Here is a 17,373-nt window from a genome sequence, read left to right as displayed (position 1 = left end):
TCTCTCTCTCTCTCTCTCTCTCTCTCTCTCTCTCTCTCTCTCTCTCTCTCTCTCTCTCTCTCCCCGTCCCTCTGTCCCTCCGTCCCTCCGTCCCTCCCTCTCTCTCCCTCTTTCATGTACCCACTCCAACATGGCCTTTCGCTCTTTCACTCTCCTTCTCCCTGCTCGCCAGTAAACCTCTTGCACTAACTCTGTTGCCTTGGCATGTTTGCTTAGTGGCATTCCTTGACAGGGCATAATGAAAGGTACCCAGGTACCCACTTCATCTTACTTTTTTATTTATCATTGCAGGCACACCAATCTCTTTTCTGAAAAGTACCACTGATGACGGGATGAAAGGGTCATTATCGTAGCAATCTAACTTGTAGAGCCCAGCTAATGTATATATATATATATATATATATATATATATATATTTCTAAAATATAATGAGATAGGTGTTGATAGTAAAATGATTATAGTGAAACAAATTAGCATATTCATTACCTCACATGGTCCTCCCTTGGTGTGTGTCAAGGACACAAATACAGAATATAATAACTATAGTCCTCTGTAGTCATCACTGGGCCATTGGCTCCCAGATTTGGCTCAGCCCATGTGTCTATCATTGTTTCCTTTCCCTCATATTCTTGTTCCCTCCTCCACACTCCCTGCTCCTGTTTACCACTGTTTTACTGTCTTTCTCTTCCAATTTGATTTCCTTTCTAAGTACTCAAGAGGGAACCCAGAGCTTCTCCCACATGGTAGTTTATTGCTGTAGCAATGAGCTATACTCCAACCCTGGCTGCTTTTGTTAGGATGTTTCATATAAATTGTATCCCATGATATTCTTGTGTCTTACATCACTTGATAAATGATAACCTAAAGGCCCATTCATGCTGTAACAAATGGAAAGATAGCCCTTCAGAAAGCCAAACAATATTCCCTGTTTTATATACATCAGTTTCCTTCCTTAAAAACTAGAGGCACTGACTGCTCTTGCAGAGGACCCAGATTTGGTTCCTGGCACCCATATGACAGCTCACAACCCATGGAAATGTTCTCTTCTGGCCTCTGAGGATACCAGACACACTGGTGGTGCACAAATGTATGGGCATGAATATCACTGCTACACATATAAATAACATTAGTTTTTAAATTGAAGATCCACATTTTTCTTCTGAAATATAAGGACTTGCTGTATTTTTGTTGTCTAACATTTCAAACTGATACCTTTAATGTGTTGACTATAAACAGATATCCATTATATCACACACACACACACACACACACACACACACACACACATGTTGGCTGTTTTTCTACTCTTTACTCTTTGGGGTACCTGCCACCCAGTTCCCAAATAAATACACATTGGGGCTTATTCTTTCTTATACATGCCCGGCCTTAGCTTGCCTTGTTTCTAGCCAACTTTCCCTAACTTTAATTATCCTGGCTACCTTTTACCTCTGGGCTTTTTCCTTTTCTTACTTCTGTGTATCTTACTTTCACTCTTACTCCTATGGTGACTGTGTGGGCAGGTGACTGCCCACTAGGGTTCTCCTCCTCTACATGTTCTCTCGCTCCTTCTTTGGATCCTTCTAATGTTCTTCTTCTATTTATCTTCTCTGCCTGCCAATCCCACCTATCCTTTCTCCTGCCTTGCTATTGGTTGTTCAGCTCATCATTAGACCAATCAGGTGTTTTAGAAAGGCCCAGTAACACCACTTCACAGAGTTAAACAAGTGTAACATAAAGGAAGGCAACACATCTCTGCATCATCAAACATTCCACAGCATAAACAAATGTAACACATCTTAAAATAATATTCTACAACGCACCATACACACACACACACACACACACACACACACACACACACACACAAAACCAGTTTAATCTTTTAAGTAACTAGCTGAATCTTCAGTAAAAAAAAAAAAAAAAAAGTCTGATTTCTAGATTCTACATAAAAAACTGTCAGCTGAATGTCACTGACAAGGACTTCCATACCTTACTTTGATTGGGGATATTATTATTCTAATAGAATCATATTCACATAACAATAACAGTAGACTGTTTGGCATTTTCAAGTCAGTTCTAAGTAGTTGAGAGCTCTCAATCTAACTCATTACAGAATCACAGGCAATGTACCAGCACCCCTTCCCAAGACTTCTCTCCTTTAAGTACCCAGGCTGAGTTGTTTCCTACGGGTAAGATTTTTGGAGGAGAGAGAGCTAATAGTCTTAGGTCTCGTACCATTTGATGGTAAGATGACTGCTGACTCAGCAGCCTGCCCTTTCAGTGAGAAAGTAGGACTTAAACGAGGGTTTGAGGCAAGGAAGCCACAATAAGCTACCAATTACACAAATTATTCTATAATAGAATTTAGAGAATAGCAGATTAATCTCAATCACATATACATCTGCCTCTAAAAATATTATACAGAATATATTTTGATGGAAGATGTCAACATTAATCTGAGACCACATGAAAATATCAAAATTGCATTAAAAAGAGATTTTAAAATACTATCCCAAGATACTATAGACATGCAAATAAAGTAAAATGTAAATAATTGAAGTGAGTACAAATGAGGTTTAGTTAATAAGCAAAATCATTGAACTCAAATCTATACACAGCTACTAAATCTCACATCTAAAATTGTTCCCCTAGGAAATTAAGAAAAATAGATCAGTTCTTCTGATTTTCACACTAGAGAAGCAACTTCTCAACCACTCCCGAGGAAACTCCCCCACTCTCACTTCTTGCTAACACCAAGCAGTCATCCACAGGTATGGCTGAGATTAGCTGTGTAGCCCCACCTTTTCCTACCATCAAGCTTCAAATCATAACTCTACAAAGGAATGCTTATATATGACCATCTATCTTCTCCAAATTTTAAAATGAAATACTACTTTCTTCTCTACCCTGTGAACCCAGTGGAACCAGGGCATGGGTGCCAGGCTGCTCGGTCAAGAGCCTATCTATTTTTCCCCCAATGAATCCTGCACCTAGGACAAGAATCTTGATCTACCATGTACAGGGCTAGAGTTGAGCTCATTTCAATACGAACTATCTGAAATCTAGTTTTCCTTTCCTTGTGACTCCCACCTTGCTGAGAGAGCTACCTGAACAAACTGAAATTCTTCCCGGAGCACACACACATACACACACATATACACACACACTCACAAATTCACTCTAGGTAAATTCCTTCTCCCAGGAAAACCGAGACCATCCTGTCCAACAGCTCCAATAAGAGTTAAGACATAGCGCATAACTTAGCATTTAAACTCGAGTACCTCCAGCCAGGATCTTCTCTTCCAACTCTGCCATCTGCTTCTTATAGGCCCTTAGAGCTGCTTCTTTGAAGGAGGGTCGGATTCTCTTTGGCTTCATGACCTCCAGGGGCTCTACAGGGAGGTTTTGGTTTTCATCTTCCGCTAATTCCATTTCAACTGCTGGTTCATTCAAGGTTTCTAGTTCTCCTTCGCTAATGATGTCATCTGCCTGCCCATCATAGCCCTCGTCTTGCGGGGTCTCATAAGGAGTTTCATAGGAAGGGTGGTCATAGTCTTTCATGTGTTCATCTACTTCTGTGACGCTAGTCCTGTTTTCTAGTTTAGCTAGGACTTGCTCCATCACTTCCACATAATCCGTCTCACTGTCCGCCACTGGCTCACTGTAGTCCTCCTCTTCCTCTGCTTTGTAGTAATAGGGCTCTGTATAGATATCAGAGTCAAGGGTGGTACTCGACTCATTTGCCGTGGATTGAGATAGTGTCCGAAATCTCCCCATTAAGGAAGAGCCACTGTCCTCACACCCGCTGAGACTCTGAGTGCTCTTGTTCCACACCACTTCCAGGGCTGACTTCGCTCTCTGAAGTGTAGATCCAAATTTGGGGAACTTGAAGGTCTTATCAGAAAGGTCGATGCTTAACCGGCTGTGCCAGGACTTGGGCGGGGCACCCTCCGAATCATCACTTTGCAATTCACTTTGGCTTCGGTACAACATAGATGGCTGGCTTTGGTTGGGGTACAGCTCATTCGAATTGGATTTTTCATAAGAATCGTATGGGCCAATCCACTGACCTTGGGGTTCATTGTCCAACCCAGGGCACGGAGAGGAGTTGTCATCCTGGGTTAAATCAAAGCTTTCCGAGTCATCTTGCAGGTCACTGTGGCACTTTCCCAGGTCATCTAGGTCTTTGCTGAAGCCATCCAGCTGTTGGTCAGACAAACTGTTGGTGTCGTAGTCCAAAGCTTCCTGAGTGGAGGAATCTAAACCAACATCAGTGGCTTGTTCAGCTTGATTCCACTCCTTCCACGGGGACAGGTCCTCATGCAGTGACAGCTGGGAACCACTGTAATTGCTGCGGTCTCCAGATGCACACACCATGCTGTTACTCATCCCACTGTCCACTGTTTCTGTGTTCTCAATTTCACTCTGCCCTTGCACTGCTGGGATCCTCCTGTCCAAGCCCTGGTCCTGAGGACTGTGGTACAAGGCAGATAAGCCCTCCTGCTTCCTCTGCCAAAGCTCCCGGTCAGAAGAGGAAAGGAGGGAGCTCCCATTAGTTCTACAGAAAAACTGGCTTTCAGAAAAATCCTCTGAATAAGACTGGCACAATTTGGAAAAATCTGATTCAGAACGACTAAGTTTAGGCGTGAAAAAGTCACTCTGTGAGTGCCAGAGTGGCGTGGCTTCCACATAGTGGGCTGTTTGCTTTTCAGGGGTGTTTGAGGCCGGCAGCTGTGAGGCCCGTTTATCCGAGTCTGACTTATGTGATGTTCTGTTGTTAGTCGCTTTGTTCTTAGAACGAGCACTGTGTGACTTTGAGCTGGACTTGGAAGTGTTTCCTTTTGCAGGAGAGTCTGCATAGCTGCTTCTGCTGGCGTCAGACTCCAGATCTCTGTCACTGTCGTTGGGTGACAGCCAAGCATTCTTCTTGGCTTTGGGCTCTGGCATGGATAACTTCATGTCCATGCTCTCATATGTCTGGGAAGAAGGTAAGCCCCCTTTCTCCTTCCTTTCTCTGACGTCATAAGTCAGAATATCTGTGGAGATCCCAATGCCCGTGCCTTTGAGCTTATATGATTTCTTTAAGACAGAATCCCTTTGCTGAGGGGTTTCAAAGTACACTAGGATGGGCCGAGGCTTTGCGTTTGGGCAATCCCTTTGCTGTCCTATCCTCTGGGCAAATTCAATTTTAATAGCATTCGGTACATCCGAGAAACCCATTTTATCTACAAGAATTTGGTACACCACACTTTCAACATATTCAAATCTTTCTTCGGGCACATTTAAAAACCTCAGGCTTACCTTACTCCCCATGTGACCCAAATGCTTAATGTAATCATGAATGTCCCTAGTTTCCCTCCGCGCCTGGACAAAGCCTGTACGTAGCTGCTCAATCTCACTCTGGACAACCTCCACGCTGCTGGAGATTTCATCTATAGAGTACTTGAGAGCATTCACGTGCCCTCGGAGTTCGGAAAGTTCGCTTTCGATCTGACTTATTCCCTGAAGCTCTTTAAAGATCATTTCCATGACGTCATGGGTTTGGCTAATGCACCCAGAAGAGCTGAACCCTGGCTCTAAGACATTTGTCTTCGGGTTTCTGGCAGTTCTATCTAAGGATTTGCTTCTTATGCCCCAGGTTTTCTTCACGGTGCTCAACTCAGAGTCTGAGGAGACACACTCTTGGCTCTTCTTCCATTTCCTCAGTTTCCGTAAAGCACCCAGTTTTAAGGTGTGGAGGGTGCGCTCCCCATCTGAGCTGCCCTCGGAGGGTGCCAGGCTGCTTGAGCTCTTCCTGTTACGTCTGACAGGCATGGTGTATGTTGACTGGGCCTGGTTTTCGGCGCTGCTCCTTAGCTCATTGAAGGATTCAGAGTAGGAGCTCTCAACGGAGGACAGCTCCTGCGGCAGGTCCTCATCACTGTTGGTCACAGCTGTTTGCAGGCCATTGGCGATAGCAACTCGGTAACTGAATGTGGGTGACAGGGAGAAGTCTTTTTGACCTTCGTCGTCTTCTATGGAGAAGTTACGGGTGGATGAGCACTTTGCAATCTTTTTTACAGTGCTTTTCAGGGCATTAGACAATTTAGGGGGTTTAGTGTGGCCAGCAGTAGAAAAATCTTGATCTTTTTTCTGCTGACGATTCTCTTTCTTTTTGGTTGTATTTCCCAGTTTCTTTGTAAACATTCCTTTGCAAAGCTTATGTAGATAAGCTAAAATCAAGCTCTTGAAGAGGCTGGCCACCATGGAGAGCAATGAGTGAGAGCTTTTCTAATCCAAGGGAGTTGGCAAGGCACTGGGATGGCAGTCTGTAAATCCGAGGCCAGCATCACTGTTCAGAGGCACCATCCACCACCAGACAGGGCCGCAAAGGCAATATGATGCCCCACCGGGGAGTCAAGGTTCTGTGGAATCCACTAGCCAAGCACTTCCACTTGTGAAAGGGATTCTTTTCTGGAAGGGGGATTTCATGACTGCCTCATGTCCATCTAATTTCATGGTGTGTCTGAAAAGAAAGGAATGCTGAAATGAGCACCAGAATGCAGGTCCTCACTCTCCCCATTTACATTTCCCAAGGCATTTGTGATATACGAAGTGTGCAGAATTGCAGAAGGGAAATGTGATTCTCTGAGTCTAAATAAAAATGTATTCATTACGAATTATAATGCCTATTCCTAAATCACTTGTTTCTATTGAAATAATGACAGAGGGTGGTAAGATTACTTTTACGCATTGATAAAATGACAACTTAAATATGGTCATTATGCCATTCCCACGCTATATCTTTTTCTAAATTTTTATTTACTAATAGAACTATAAGGATATAAGTATATTCTCCCTAGACTCTCGGAATCATCACATTCATATAATCCATGTGTGTTAAGACTTTTTCCATGGAGCCAATTCTTTTTTCACTAGAAATAACCTCTTGCTCTTGTAGGAATTCAATGATTGGGCATTCCTTAAACAAAGATTAAAATAATCAAAATTAATAAATACTCCCAATGATGAATGAAAGCTAAGAGATAAACGTAGACATCAAATGGACTCTCATGAGTTGAAACACATTTGAGATTGTATTAGATTAAGCAGTGCAAAACAATAAAAAGAATGGTAAAATAGCTTTAAAACTAGAAATGACAAAAGCAAAATGTAAATGTTCACGGCTTGAAAGAGCAGCACCAGCTTAAACAACTGGTGTAGCCTGCCGACACGTGACTGAAAACTCATCATTGGGATTTATTAGAAATATCACCAGAGATGAACTCTCAAATCACCAAATCAAAATGTACCACAGATGGAACAAGCATATAGATAATCAACAAATGATGGGCCAAATTATTCCTGCGATTTGTTGAAGCAGGACTGACAGACAACCATGGCACCTTCATGACATTCCTTCTTAGACAACAGGAAGACAAGGTTTATATTTCGAGCCACTGGCTGAATGGCACACTGACTTGTATATGGTAGACACTCGAATGATTTGTGAACTATTTTATCACTGGGATTCATCCCAGGACAACAGTAACACCAAAGCCTTTGCTGTTTTTGAAGAATGTATTTGGGTAGATAAACAGTCTCCAGAATTCACTAAAGGATACATCATAATCTTTGTGTAGTTTTCGGAGTCTATTGACTCTTTGTCCGTCTCCCTCCACTTGGAAACCTGCCAGTCTCACTTCATTCAGGCTCTGCAGGGACTTGGGAATACACATACACTGTGGCAGGAAGCCAAGCTTCTCAAGGGAAGGGGTATGGAATTGAGCAAGGCAGGAGAACAGATGCAGGAAAAGAAGCCATCAATGTCCAAGCCTTCAGGACTCCCGCCTTGAGAATGCAGGTGCTCTTCTCTGAGAAGATTTCTGACTCCTTAACAATTACAAGCCAGGACTCCTTATTTTACTAATAAATGGTGCTGAGCAGTTGACTCCTGAATTAAGTGTGCTAAAAACTTTATCATGCATGTCTATGATCCTTCCTTATAAAGAAAGACTTTGGAAAGTTAAACTATACTTGGGTAGATGAATCATTTTCAGTGAGTTTCAGTAGAATGAAGTGTTCTACCAATTTTGTCAATCTAAAATATCGTTTTCTAAGCCCACACATAGATGTCTGTGTTTTGCTGAAATAAAAGCAGTAGTTCTGTGAATGTGCCTGATGTTTTCACGTTTGATCGGCATGACCTTCATTGCTAGTTCTAAATTGTCATCATGGATGAGAATACATAGAAGAAGTACTCTCCAAAGAAAAGTTCTGTCCCACTAGACACAACCCAAGAGCAAGAGTTTGGAACTGCCCAGAGGAGTCCCCTTGCTCTGCATTCCACCCACACAGAGTGACTTAGTTGCTATAGCCTAACTAACATTCATCTGTACCTTAGGAGTTTAATGCTCTGAGGGCTCAGACCTAATACACAGTGTAATCTATCGATGGACACATAGCTTGCATAATTGCATGTTAGCATAATGGTAGGTAGGACTTGGCAAGAGAAAGCAGGTCAGTGGGAAATATAATTTTGGTACTATCTGGTTTCCTGGCTTCCTCTGAGTACCATTTCCTGGCAGTCATGATATGAGCCCCCTTCTTCCTCCCTCAGCTCCCACCTCTATGGTGTCATGCCTCACTTACAAGGCTAGAAACAGAGCTAAGTAACCATAGATTGAACCGATAATGCTTCTGCTATCCAGTTTTTGATGTCAGATATTTATCACAGGGGTACAAAATCTAATGATGTGGGATTTCCCTTTGTATGCTGTAATTACCATTGGTAAATAAAGAAACTGTCTTGGGCCTACACAGGGAATAGAGGTAAATGGGGAAAACTAAACTGAATGCTGGGAGAAAGGAGGAGTCAGAAAGAAGCCATGTAGCCTCTGCCATGAGACAGATGCTGGGAATTTTACCTGGTAAGCCACAGCCATCAGACGATACACAGATTACTAGAAATGGGCTAAGTTAAGATGTAAGAGTTAGCCAATAAGAAGCTAGAGCTAATGGGCTGAGCAGTGATTTAATTAATATAGTTTCTGTGTGATTATTTCGGGAGTCCGGGCAGCTGGGAAACAAACAAGTGGCCTCCTACAACATTCTAATATATCTTCCTAACATTAACTTTTCCTCAATTCCTTCCCCTTGCACTTCCCACCACATTCTTGTGAATATCTATAATTTTCCCATATTTCTTAAACCTGAAAAAGTTCAGCTTCAGTCTGGTTTATCCCTGGACTTTGACACTTTGCCCTCTGTTTTCCCATGATACCTTGACTGCATTATCAATAAGAGAGTCTCACAACAAAAACTTACACGAAATATTTTACCTATGTATCTGCCTTTCCAATTTGACTGTGAACTGCTGGCAAGCAAGGGCCATGTTCTATTTAGCTTTAAATATTCATATTGCTTGCCACATCATTTCCCAATACTTATCAGTTGAATGAAAACATAAATAGGAAAACTCATTCACTAATAAAAAAAAACTCATAAGTTGAATAAAGGTTCAAAGAAGGCAGAAGTGACTGAACTTGACCCAGACAATCCAGAGAAGATGCAATGTGAAAGACGGTCATGGTGGGTCATGCCTATAACTTCAGAATATGGAAGGATGAGGCAGTAGAATCATTGTATGAAGCTAGACTGTGATACATAATGATCTCCATCCAGGAAAGCCTGGAAAAGAGTGAGAATCTGTCTAAAAAATAAAAGCATTTTAATGGCTCCAGAGTCACTGATTTGATAATTGTCTGTGCTCAGTACAAAATGTGTTATCTCTGTTACTCACTCTAAGGTCCACAGGACTTTGTGGAAGATGGGGTTAACAGTACTATAAGCAAAAACATAAGGAGACTACTAAGAAATGCTGTCTTCTGGGTGTGATGTGGTTGTTACAATCATGAACACACAGCAGCTGTGGCCTATTGCACAAGACTGCCATGAGAGTGTGTGTGTGTGTGTGTGTGTGTGTGTGTGTGTGTGTGTGTGTGTGTGTGAGCATACACACAGAGAGACAAGAGCAAGATGGGGACTAGATTAGGAAGAAGAACGGGGTCAGTAGGAATAGAAGGGCAATGAGATAATGCGGGTATAAAAACATTATATTGTACACAAGTGAGAAACTGTCAGAATTTAAAAAGCAACCACTATGATGGTAAAAGTAAAAAAAAAAATCACCAACTTTGATCTGAAGCCCAGTTACCAGAGCCACATAAGCTATGTCCGAAGATGGAAGAGTATTTCCCTTGGCCTGGGAGAAATGCATATAACAGGGGCCAGTGGGTGGAGAAACCGAGCCAGGATCTTGACAGTCTTAAATGTAGGTTAAGTTCCACTTGGTGAGGAGGCGCTAATCATCAATTGCTTCCTGTACTGCCCTAGATAGATATTTCCAGCACGGTTATCCCTGTTTAGACACCCCACTATTTGATCCTGAGAGAGTGGCCAGGCTTCTCTGCCTGAGTTTATCCATTTAGGATATTGGGGTGGAAACATCATCTCTGGGGGAACTGTAAGGAGGAGTTCTGAGAATGGTGTCTGACACATAGACCAACCCAGAGAATGAAGGGTGGTGACAAGAGACAGAAACAACCAGATTATGTGGGTATCCGCAGAGACCGAGGCAGGGGTGAGATGCAACTCCAGAGTCCTTCTTGGTTAAAAAACAATATGAAGGATAGACACTCCAGCTGAGCAAATGGAAGGAAATCTTAACACCTTCTTCTGCCAGTATCCATTCAGGTTCCTGAGGTTTCACCTTCCCAGTTACTATGTTCCCACTCCCTCTCCCCTATTTTGTTCTGTCACAAGCCCACCTCAGGAATAGTGCTGCTGAATCCAACATATCAACCATGAGACTCATTTGAGACACGGAATCAGGGTAGGAAAGAAAGCTGATAATGAGCATGTGTTATGTTCTAGAAACTTAAATAATCATAGTAATCCACACTAGATACACTTTGCAGCTAATATAAACAGTACCTGTGGTGCTGACCCACCCCTTAGGATCAACACAAACATATATATATATATAAAATTTATGCTCTGCCAATGCTGAAGCATGCACGGGCAAAATGCATATGGTGGTTCTGTCGAACTTGTAAATATTGGGTTTCATGGCCTAAGTTGATGATGACCACTGTGTGCATCTGTCTCTTCCTCAAGAGGTTGACCAGACCTCATTACAGATGGTTGTGAGCCACCATGTGGTTTCTGGGAATTCAACTCAGGACCTTTGGAAGAGCAGGCAGTTCTCTTAACTGCTGAGCCATCTCTCCAGCCCCATATATAATATATACATATGTATGTGTATATTTATACACACACATATGTGTGTGTGATGGAGAGATGGCTCAGCAGCTCAGTATGTATGTATGTATGTATGTATGTATGTATGTATGTATGTTTTGAAGTTTAATGGCAAAATGAAAATACATTCTGGTCAGGACAAAAATCAGCAGAGGGAGAGGGAAGCTGGGGATCAGGGAACAGAGCCAGCATGTAGTTATCTAATTCTCAGTTACTGCTATTTAAGGGCTCCCCTATAGTCTCTGCTTTTGTTATGTTTAATTTTGCAGCACACATTATATTATATAATAAAATTTGAGAGTAAGAATTAAGATTTAGGAAGGCAAGCCTTTGAAGATTAAAACATGGGACTGTTGCTGTGGAGGTCTTAATGATAACATTTAATTATTACTTACTATATACCAACCACTAGAAAACTTATCTTATTTTTCATCTCTATAATATTTGTATTAAAGAAGCTGAGGTGTTGAGCTTTGGGAACTTTGTGCTAGACCATGCAATTAATAAGAAATATCCCATTTGGCTCTGAGCCCCAGATTTAGATTAAGATATGAAACCTCTGAAACTAGCCTTAATAATAAATAAGAAATCATTTTTATTGGTTAATAGAGTCATTTTATAAGAGAACTGTTCAATGTGATTCAAGTTGGATAATCCTAGTGGAGTAAAAAGTTAATCAATGTTTTTTAAAAAAATAGCAATTCACTGTTAGAACATTACCTAAACTGAGTTGTAGCATTTTCTGGTCACTACATGATGTTATGGTTCTTACCAAAAGCATTCAAGTAAGAGAACTGAGAATTCAGAGTTAAGTTTCATAGGCATGAGGGAAGACAAAGAGGTGGGGCTGGTCATGATGCAGACCAGCTGCCTCCACAAGTCCCAGCCTCAGGGTTTGAACACAAAGCTGACTCAATTCTGACCTTGACCCTGGCTTAGGAACCTCAAGCATATCACCTGATTTTCATATATTCTAATTACTATTCTATTATCTGCTTAATTTTAGACTAATATGGTTTGATGGACCAAGAACCCCTGAAAGGTTGCCTTGAACATCCCTCAAAAAATTACTTTGCCCAATGAACAGCAGGCAGCAGTTGAAAAGAACTAGGCCCATATTTCCAAATATTGCTTATAAATGTTTGTTTACATTTAAAGGGAGATATGCTATAAAGATTTGCATTGGTATGGATTTTGGTTTATTGATACAAATTTAAGGACAATTTTGTTACACTGTGTATATGTTTATTTCTTCTCTTGATTAAGGTATTGTGTTTATGCAGTTCATTTAAAATGTAATGTATAATTAAGAAATACAGGTTAATAGATAATCATCTATAATAGTCAAGCTATTGTAGTCATGTTAGTTAGATTTTCTAGATGTACAGAGATGTATTTCAAATAGAAATGTATTCTTCAAATCTTTTAGAGACCTTCAGAATATGGCATTTAAAGTGTTTTAAGAATTTAGGACTTTTCATGACAGTGAGATACATCTGCTCCTGGCAGCACCAAGCTAATTCAAGAGGAAAATGGGCATCGAAGAGGCTCCTTATGGAGTTTGTTAACCATTTGGGCAAGAAACTGCTCTTGCCTGGACTGGTTTATGGTATGCTGCATAAAATGGACATGCAGGACCCATAGAGAAATAACTGCTGAACTTGCCTAAAGGTGAGACTGTCCTTCTTCATTAAAGAGTCTGCTAGATTTTCTGAAGGACACAGAAAAATGTGACTGACAAACTGCCAATATAGGCAGAACTGTCTTTGAAATTTCCTGCTTCGTGGAAAAATCTGCTGGATAATATGAGCCAGTAGGCTGAAGATGGATGACCCAATGGTACAAAAAAACCTTTGGGTGATTGTCCAGGCAGCAAGATGTCTCTGTTAATTCTAGAGTTCCGGAAGTAGCTTACAATGCACTTCCTGTTTTCTTAGGTAATATTATACCCTTCTGGAGTTTTTGCTGGCACTGAAGAATAGATAGTAATAATATAGTTTTCCTTAGTTATGATAAAAGATAAAGTAGATATATGTAATTTTACTATGCTAAAGTTAAAACCTGCCTTTTCATTTAAACAGAGAAGAGAAGTGATGTGGGATTCCCTTCTGTATGCTGTGAATATCATTGATTAATAAAGGAACTTCTTTGGGCCTATAGCAGAGTTATAGGGGAACAGAGATAGGCATGGAAATCTAAATGGAATGCTGGGAGAAAGGAGGAAGAGTTAGAGAGAAGCCATGAGCCATCGCCAGAGACAAATGTGCTGAAACTTTGCTGGTAAGCCACAACTCGTGGTGATGCACAGATTAATGGAGATGGGTTAAATTAATATGTAAGATTTAGCCAATAAGAAGCTAGAGCTAATGGGCCAAGCAGTGATTTAAATAATACAGTTTCTGTGTGACTATTTCAAGGCTAAGTAACCAGGAACTGACTAGCGTCCTCCTACAAATATCTGTTTAACAGTAAAGTTTGGGATGACTTAGAAAATAGTTCATTCAAAAGCACTTCTTGTCTGGTGGAATGGCAGAGTTGAGAAGAGGGGACTTTTACCAAGTCCATCTAAAGGGAAATCTCCATAAAGAGGTAACCTTAACCAGCGTGTTGCCTAGGTAACTTTGTAAGTATGGTCCTTGAATCACTACATAGAAGAAAAACAGGGAATCTGAGGATGGGAATGTGAGCTAGCATTGCCAATAGCAAAAAAGAGCCACACGGGCTGAATAGAGAGGAAGCAGAGCTTGCATAAGCTGGGACAAGGCAGATGGTGAATAAATAGGATAAAATCAAAGAGCAAGTGTCCAAACAGTCTAGAATGTTTTTACATAGTTGATGAGGATTTATATTGGTTTAGAAAATGCTTTCACAAGAATGGGCAAAAGAACTCTGTGTGTGAAGTGATCAAGTAACAGAGACAACCATGGTGAGAGCACAGAACACTGTGCTGTGGCTTATGTCAATGCCCCCAAGGCCCACGTGTTCCAGGCTTGGTCCCTGAGGTGACACTACTGAAAAGGGTGATGTATAGTAGAGGGTCATTCAATGTATGGTCTTGAATGGAATTATGAGGCCTAATCCCTTCCTCTGTCTTTGCCTGTTGTGTTTCTCCATGTCTTCTTGACAAAAAGCACTTTCTCATAGACCCAAAGCCCAGAGAACAGCTGTCATAGACTGAAAGAGCCAAAAGACACAAGCCAAAACAGATCTTTTCTCTTTATAAACTTGACTATTTCAATTGCTTTGTTATAGTAACAGAAACCTTGATGACCCTCCACAGTATCACATGCTTAGGAAGCTATTGGCTTTGTGTCTTTCTAAAATCACAATCAATAGGTGATAGATACTAAAATGATCAAACAGGAACGGGACTAGAAGGGTGTGAAGGTTGGTTTTAATCACCAACTTCACACGGTCTAGAATCACCTGGCAGATTCAGTGAGGGATTGTCTGGCTCAGGCTGTCCTTATGGGCATGTCTGAAAGGGACTGTCTTGATTGTTAATTGGTTTAGGCAGACCCATGTAGCGAGGGTGGCACCCCTGCCTAGGCAGGAGACCATGAACCATCTAGGAGTAGAAATGGTTAGAGAAAGCTGGCTAAGCCCTAGGCTTACCATGCTTTGGTTCTCTCCCTGCTCAGATGTGATGTGACTCTTTGCCTTGAGCTCCTGCATGATTTCCCCACAATAATGGCTGTAATTTATGATTGTGAGCCAGATAAACCCATTGGTTAGAACGAAAAGCGATACTAAATGAAGACTTAACAGAAAACACTAAGCTCATTTGATCATCATCACAGGCTTCCGCCCTTGGCTCTGATGTGGCTTCCTAAGGCTCCTCCCACCATCCCGTGTGTAGCTCTGGATATGGCCTGTTCTGTATTAAAAGTAAGAATTTTAAACTTTAATGACTGTTGCACAGTACAGAATTTAAAGGCTTGCATAATTACATTGTCCACTCGCAGCTTCCTCTTTAGAGCATTAAGTCCACTGCAATTCTCTTCACACAAAGGAACTTCAGTTGGTTGGAGTTCTTGGATGAAAGCCAAATATTTATGCTTCAAAGCACTCAAGCAAAAATGGGCGTGCCACTCATTGTGAAAATTTAGATTAGTGTCACTACACAAAGTGGCAATTTCACTATTTTTCTAAATTACAAGATGCTTTTAAAGTAAATCCCCAAAGGCATTACCTCAAAATACCTAGTAGCAAGACTTCCTTTAACATTTTCAGTGAATATACCAAATTCTATAGAAGATGATTGATACAAGTCCCTGATGAAGAATTCAAGCATCCAATTCAGGTGTTTGGGAACTGGTAATATTCTTATTATGGACTACTTGGATATACAGGCAATGTTTCTTCAGTTCAAATCTAAGACACACTTAGCATCAGCCAAATTTTGCCTCAGAGATACCTGAGAATAATCACAGCCAACACCATATTTTTCCTGAGGGACTACAACCTGATAATCTTCTAAACACTCCAGATTTTCACAGACATATCAGACTATCCTCTGAGTAATAAATTTCTCTGGTTCTGAAGGAAGCATACACAAGTGGCATCCTTGAGCACAGATACTTTCTGAACACTGATATGATAGAGTCGATCATTTTCAGCCCAGCCTATACCCACCCATCCCCTAGAGTCACTGCAGGGATGCCTGGCATTAAGTTGGGTCACTCTGACAGTCCTTCAAGATTGTTATTCCTCTTTCTTGCTTTTCAGCATGCTGACTGGGCCCCTAGGGCTCATCTGAGTCACTCTCTGAGAATGTTGCCTCCCAGCATGGGTTGTATGGGGTGGTCATTCTCTCTCCTTTAGGCTATCTGTCACCAGTGACTAATGAGTGTGGGCGTTCATATGCCTGGCTCTCTTTCTTCAATACAAGGAAACTCCCCACATCAGCACCTCCTATAGGATAGTTTAGACCTCTCTTATAAACACTTTGCAGATCGGGTTTCATGTGTACAAGCCAAGAGCTACTCTGTGCTTGTTTGGTTCAGTCAATGTCCCAGGGAATCTAGCTGTAGAAAGTTGGTACCAAGAGAGTTCTGAAGTGATGGCTCTGCATGAGATAGTATACATCTATAAGGATCCAACAACTGATGCTTTGCAAAATAACACACCCCAGTGTTGTATCACAGGCAAAATTACCATTCTCACAGCTATAGACATCAATGTTACATCAGCAGGAGGGAGTTATCCAGTACACACAGTATCCTGGCTGTTTGAAAGGCTCAAGGGAAGCAGTGATTGGCACTGTGAGAGAGAATGACTATTGCTGGAGTCTCTTGATACAGAGCAGAAAGACAATGAATAGCTAGAAGCAATTTCTTCCTAATTAAAGGGAAATTCTAAAACCATCTTTGTCACCAAATAAATAAATCCCCACTTCTTGCAGTAGATATTGGAGAAGCTAAGCATCCAGCAAAGTAATTCACCATTAGGAAAGACAAGACCTCAGGTAAGGTTTCATTCTCAACTTAAGCAGGTTGATCGTGCTACAGGTGGGTCCTTAGTCATGGGGGTAAACATCTCTGTTAATTAATTTTAATTTCCTACATTTGAGGGCTGCTATCATTATAGAGACTTTAGTCCAATTCAATAGCTTTCACTCCCAAGGAATGCAATATCTTGACTGAAGGAGTTTTTATTGGGCTAGCAAGAAATCTGGCACTAGAGAAATTCCCAGGAATCCACAAGGATTCCAGCTAAAACCCTAAGCAATTGTGGAGAGGGTGTCTGAACTGGCCTTGCCTTGTAGTCAGAGTGATGACTACATCACAGAACCTTCATTCAGCAACTGATGGAAGCAGAGGCAGAGAGCCACAGCAGAGCTCTGTGTTGAGCTCCCCAAATCTAGTCGAAAAGAGGGGAGAGCAATAATATGAGCAAAGGAAAGGATATAAGTTTAAATACTGAAAATTTTATTTCTATATTGGCTTATATTGTTTAATGTATAGAAACACAAGAAATAGTGTTGCGGGAGGTCCTTCCGCTCCTCCAGCCTATAGCCGCTGAGATACCCGCCCATTGGGGCGTGGTCTCTCTCCCTTTAAAAAAGCGGCC

At 41.4% G+C, this 17,373-nt stretch overlaps 1 protein-coding gene across 3 annotated transcripts in view; it reads right to left on the bottom strand.

Moving 5' to 3' along the window:
* The window catches only part of Unc13c (unc-13 homolog C), a 462,492-nt gene that overhangs the window by 424,172 nt on the left and 20,947 nt on the right, over positions 1-17,373 (bottom strand). For all 3 annotated transcript variants that reach the window (XM_013346384.2, XM_026778986.1, XM_005347631.3), the window contains exon 2: positions 3,282-6,505. In XM_013346384.2, coding sequence (XP_013201838.1) covers positions 3,282-6,246 — 2,965 coding nt within the window. In that variant the 5' untranslated portion in view covers positions 6,247-6,505. The remainder of the gene's footprint in view (positions 1-3,281; positions 6,506-17,373) is intronic.

The sequence above is a fragment of the Microtus ochrogaster genome, chromosome 5 (genome assembly GCF_000317375.1).
Source record: "Microtus ochrogaster isolate Prairie Vole_2 chromosome 5, MicOch1.0, whole genome shotgun sequence".
NCBI lineage: Eukaryota > Metazoa > Chordata > Mammalia > Rodentia > Cricetidae > Microtus > Microtus ochrogaster.
Note: the sequence above shows the minus strand (reverse complement) of the source record. Positions and strands in the feature narration are given on the sequence as shown.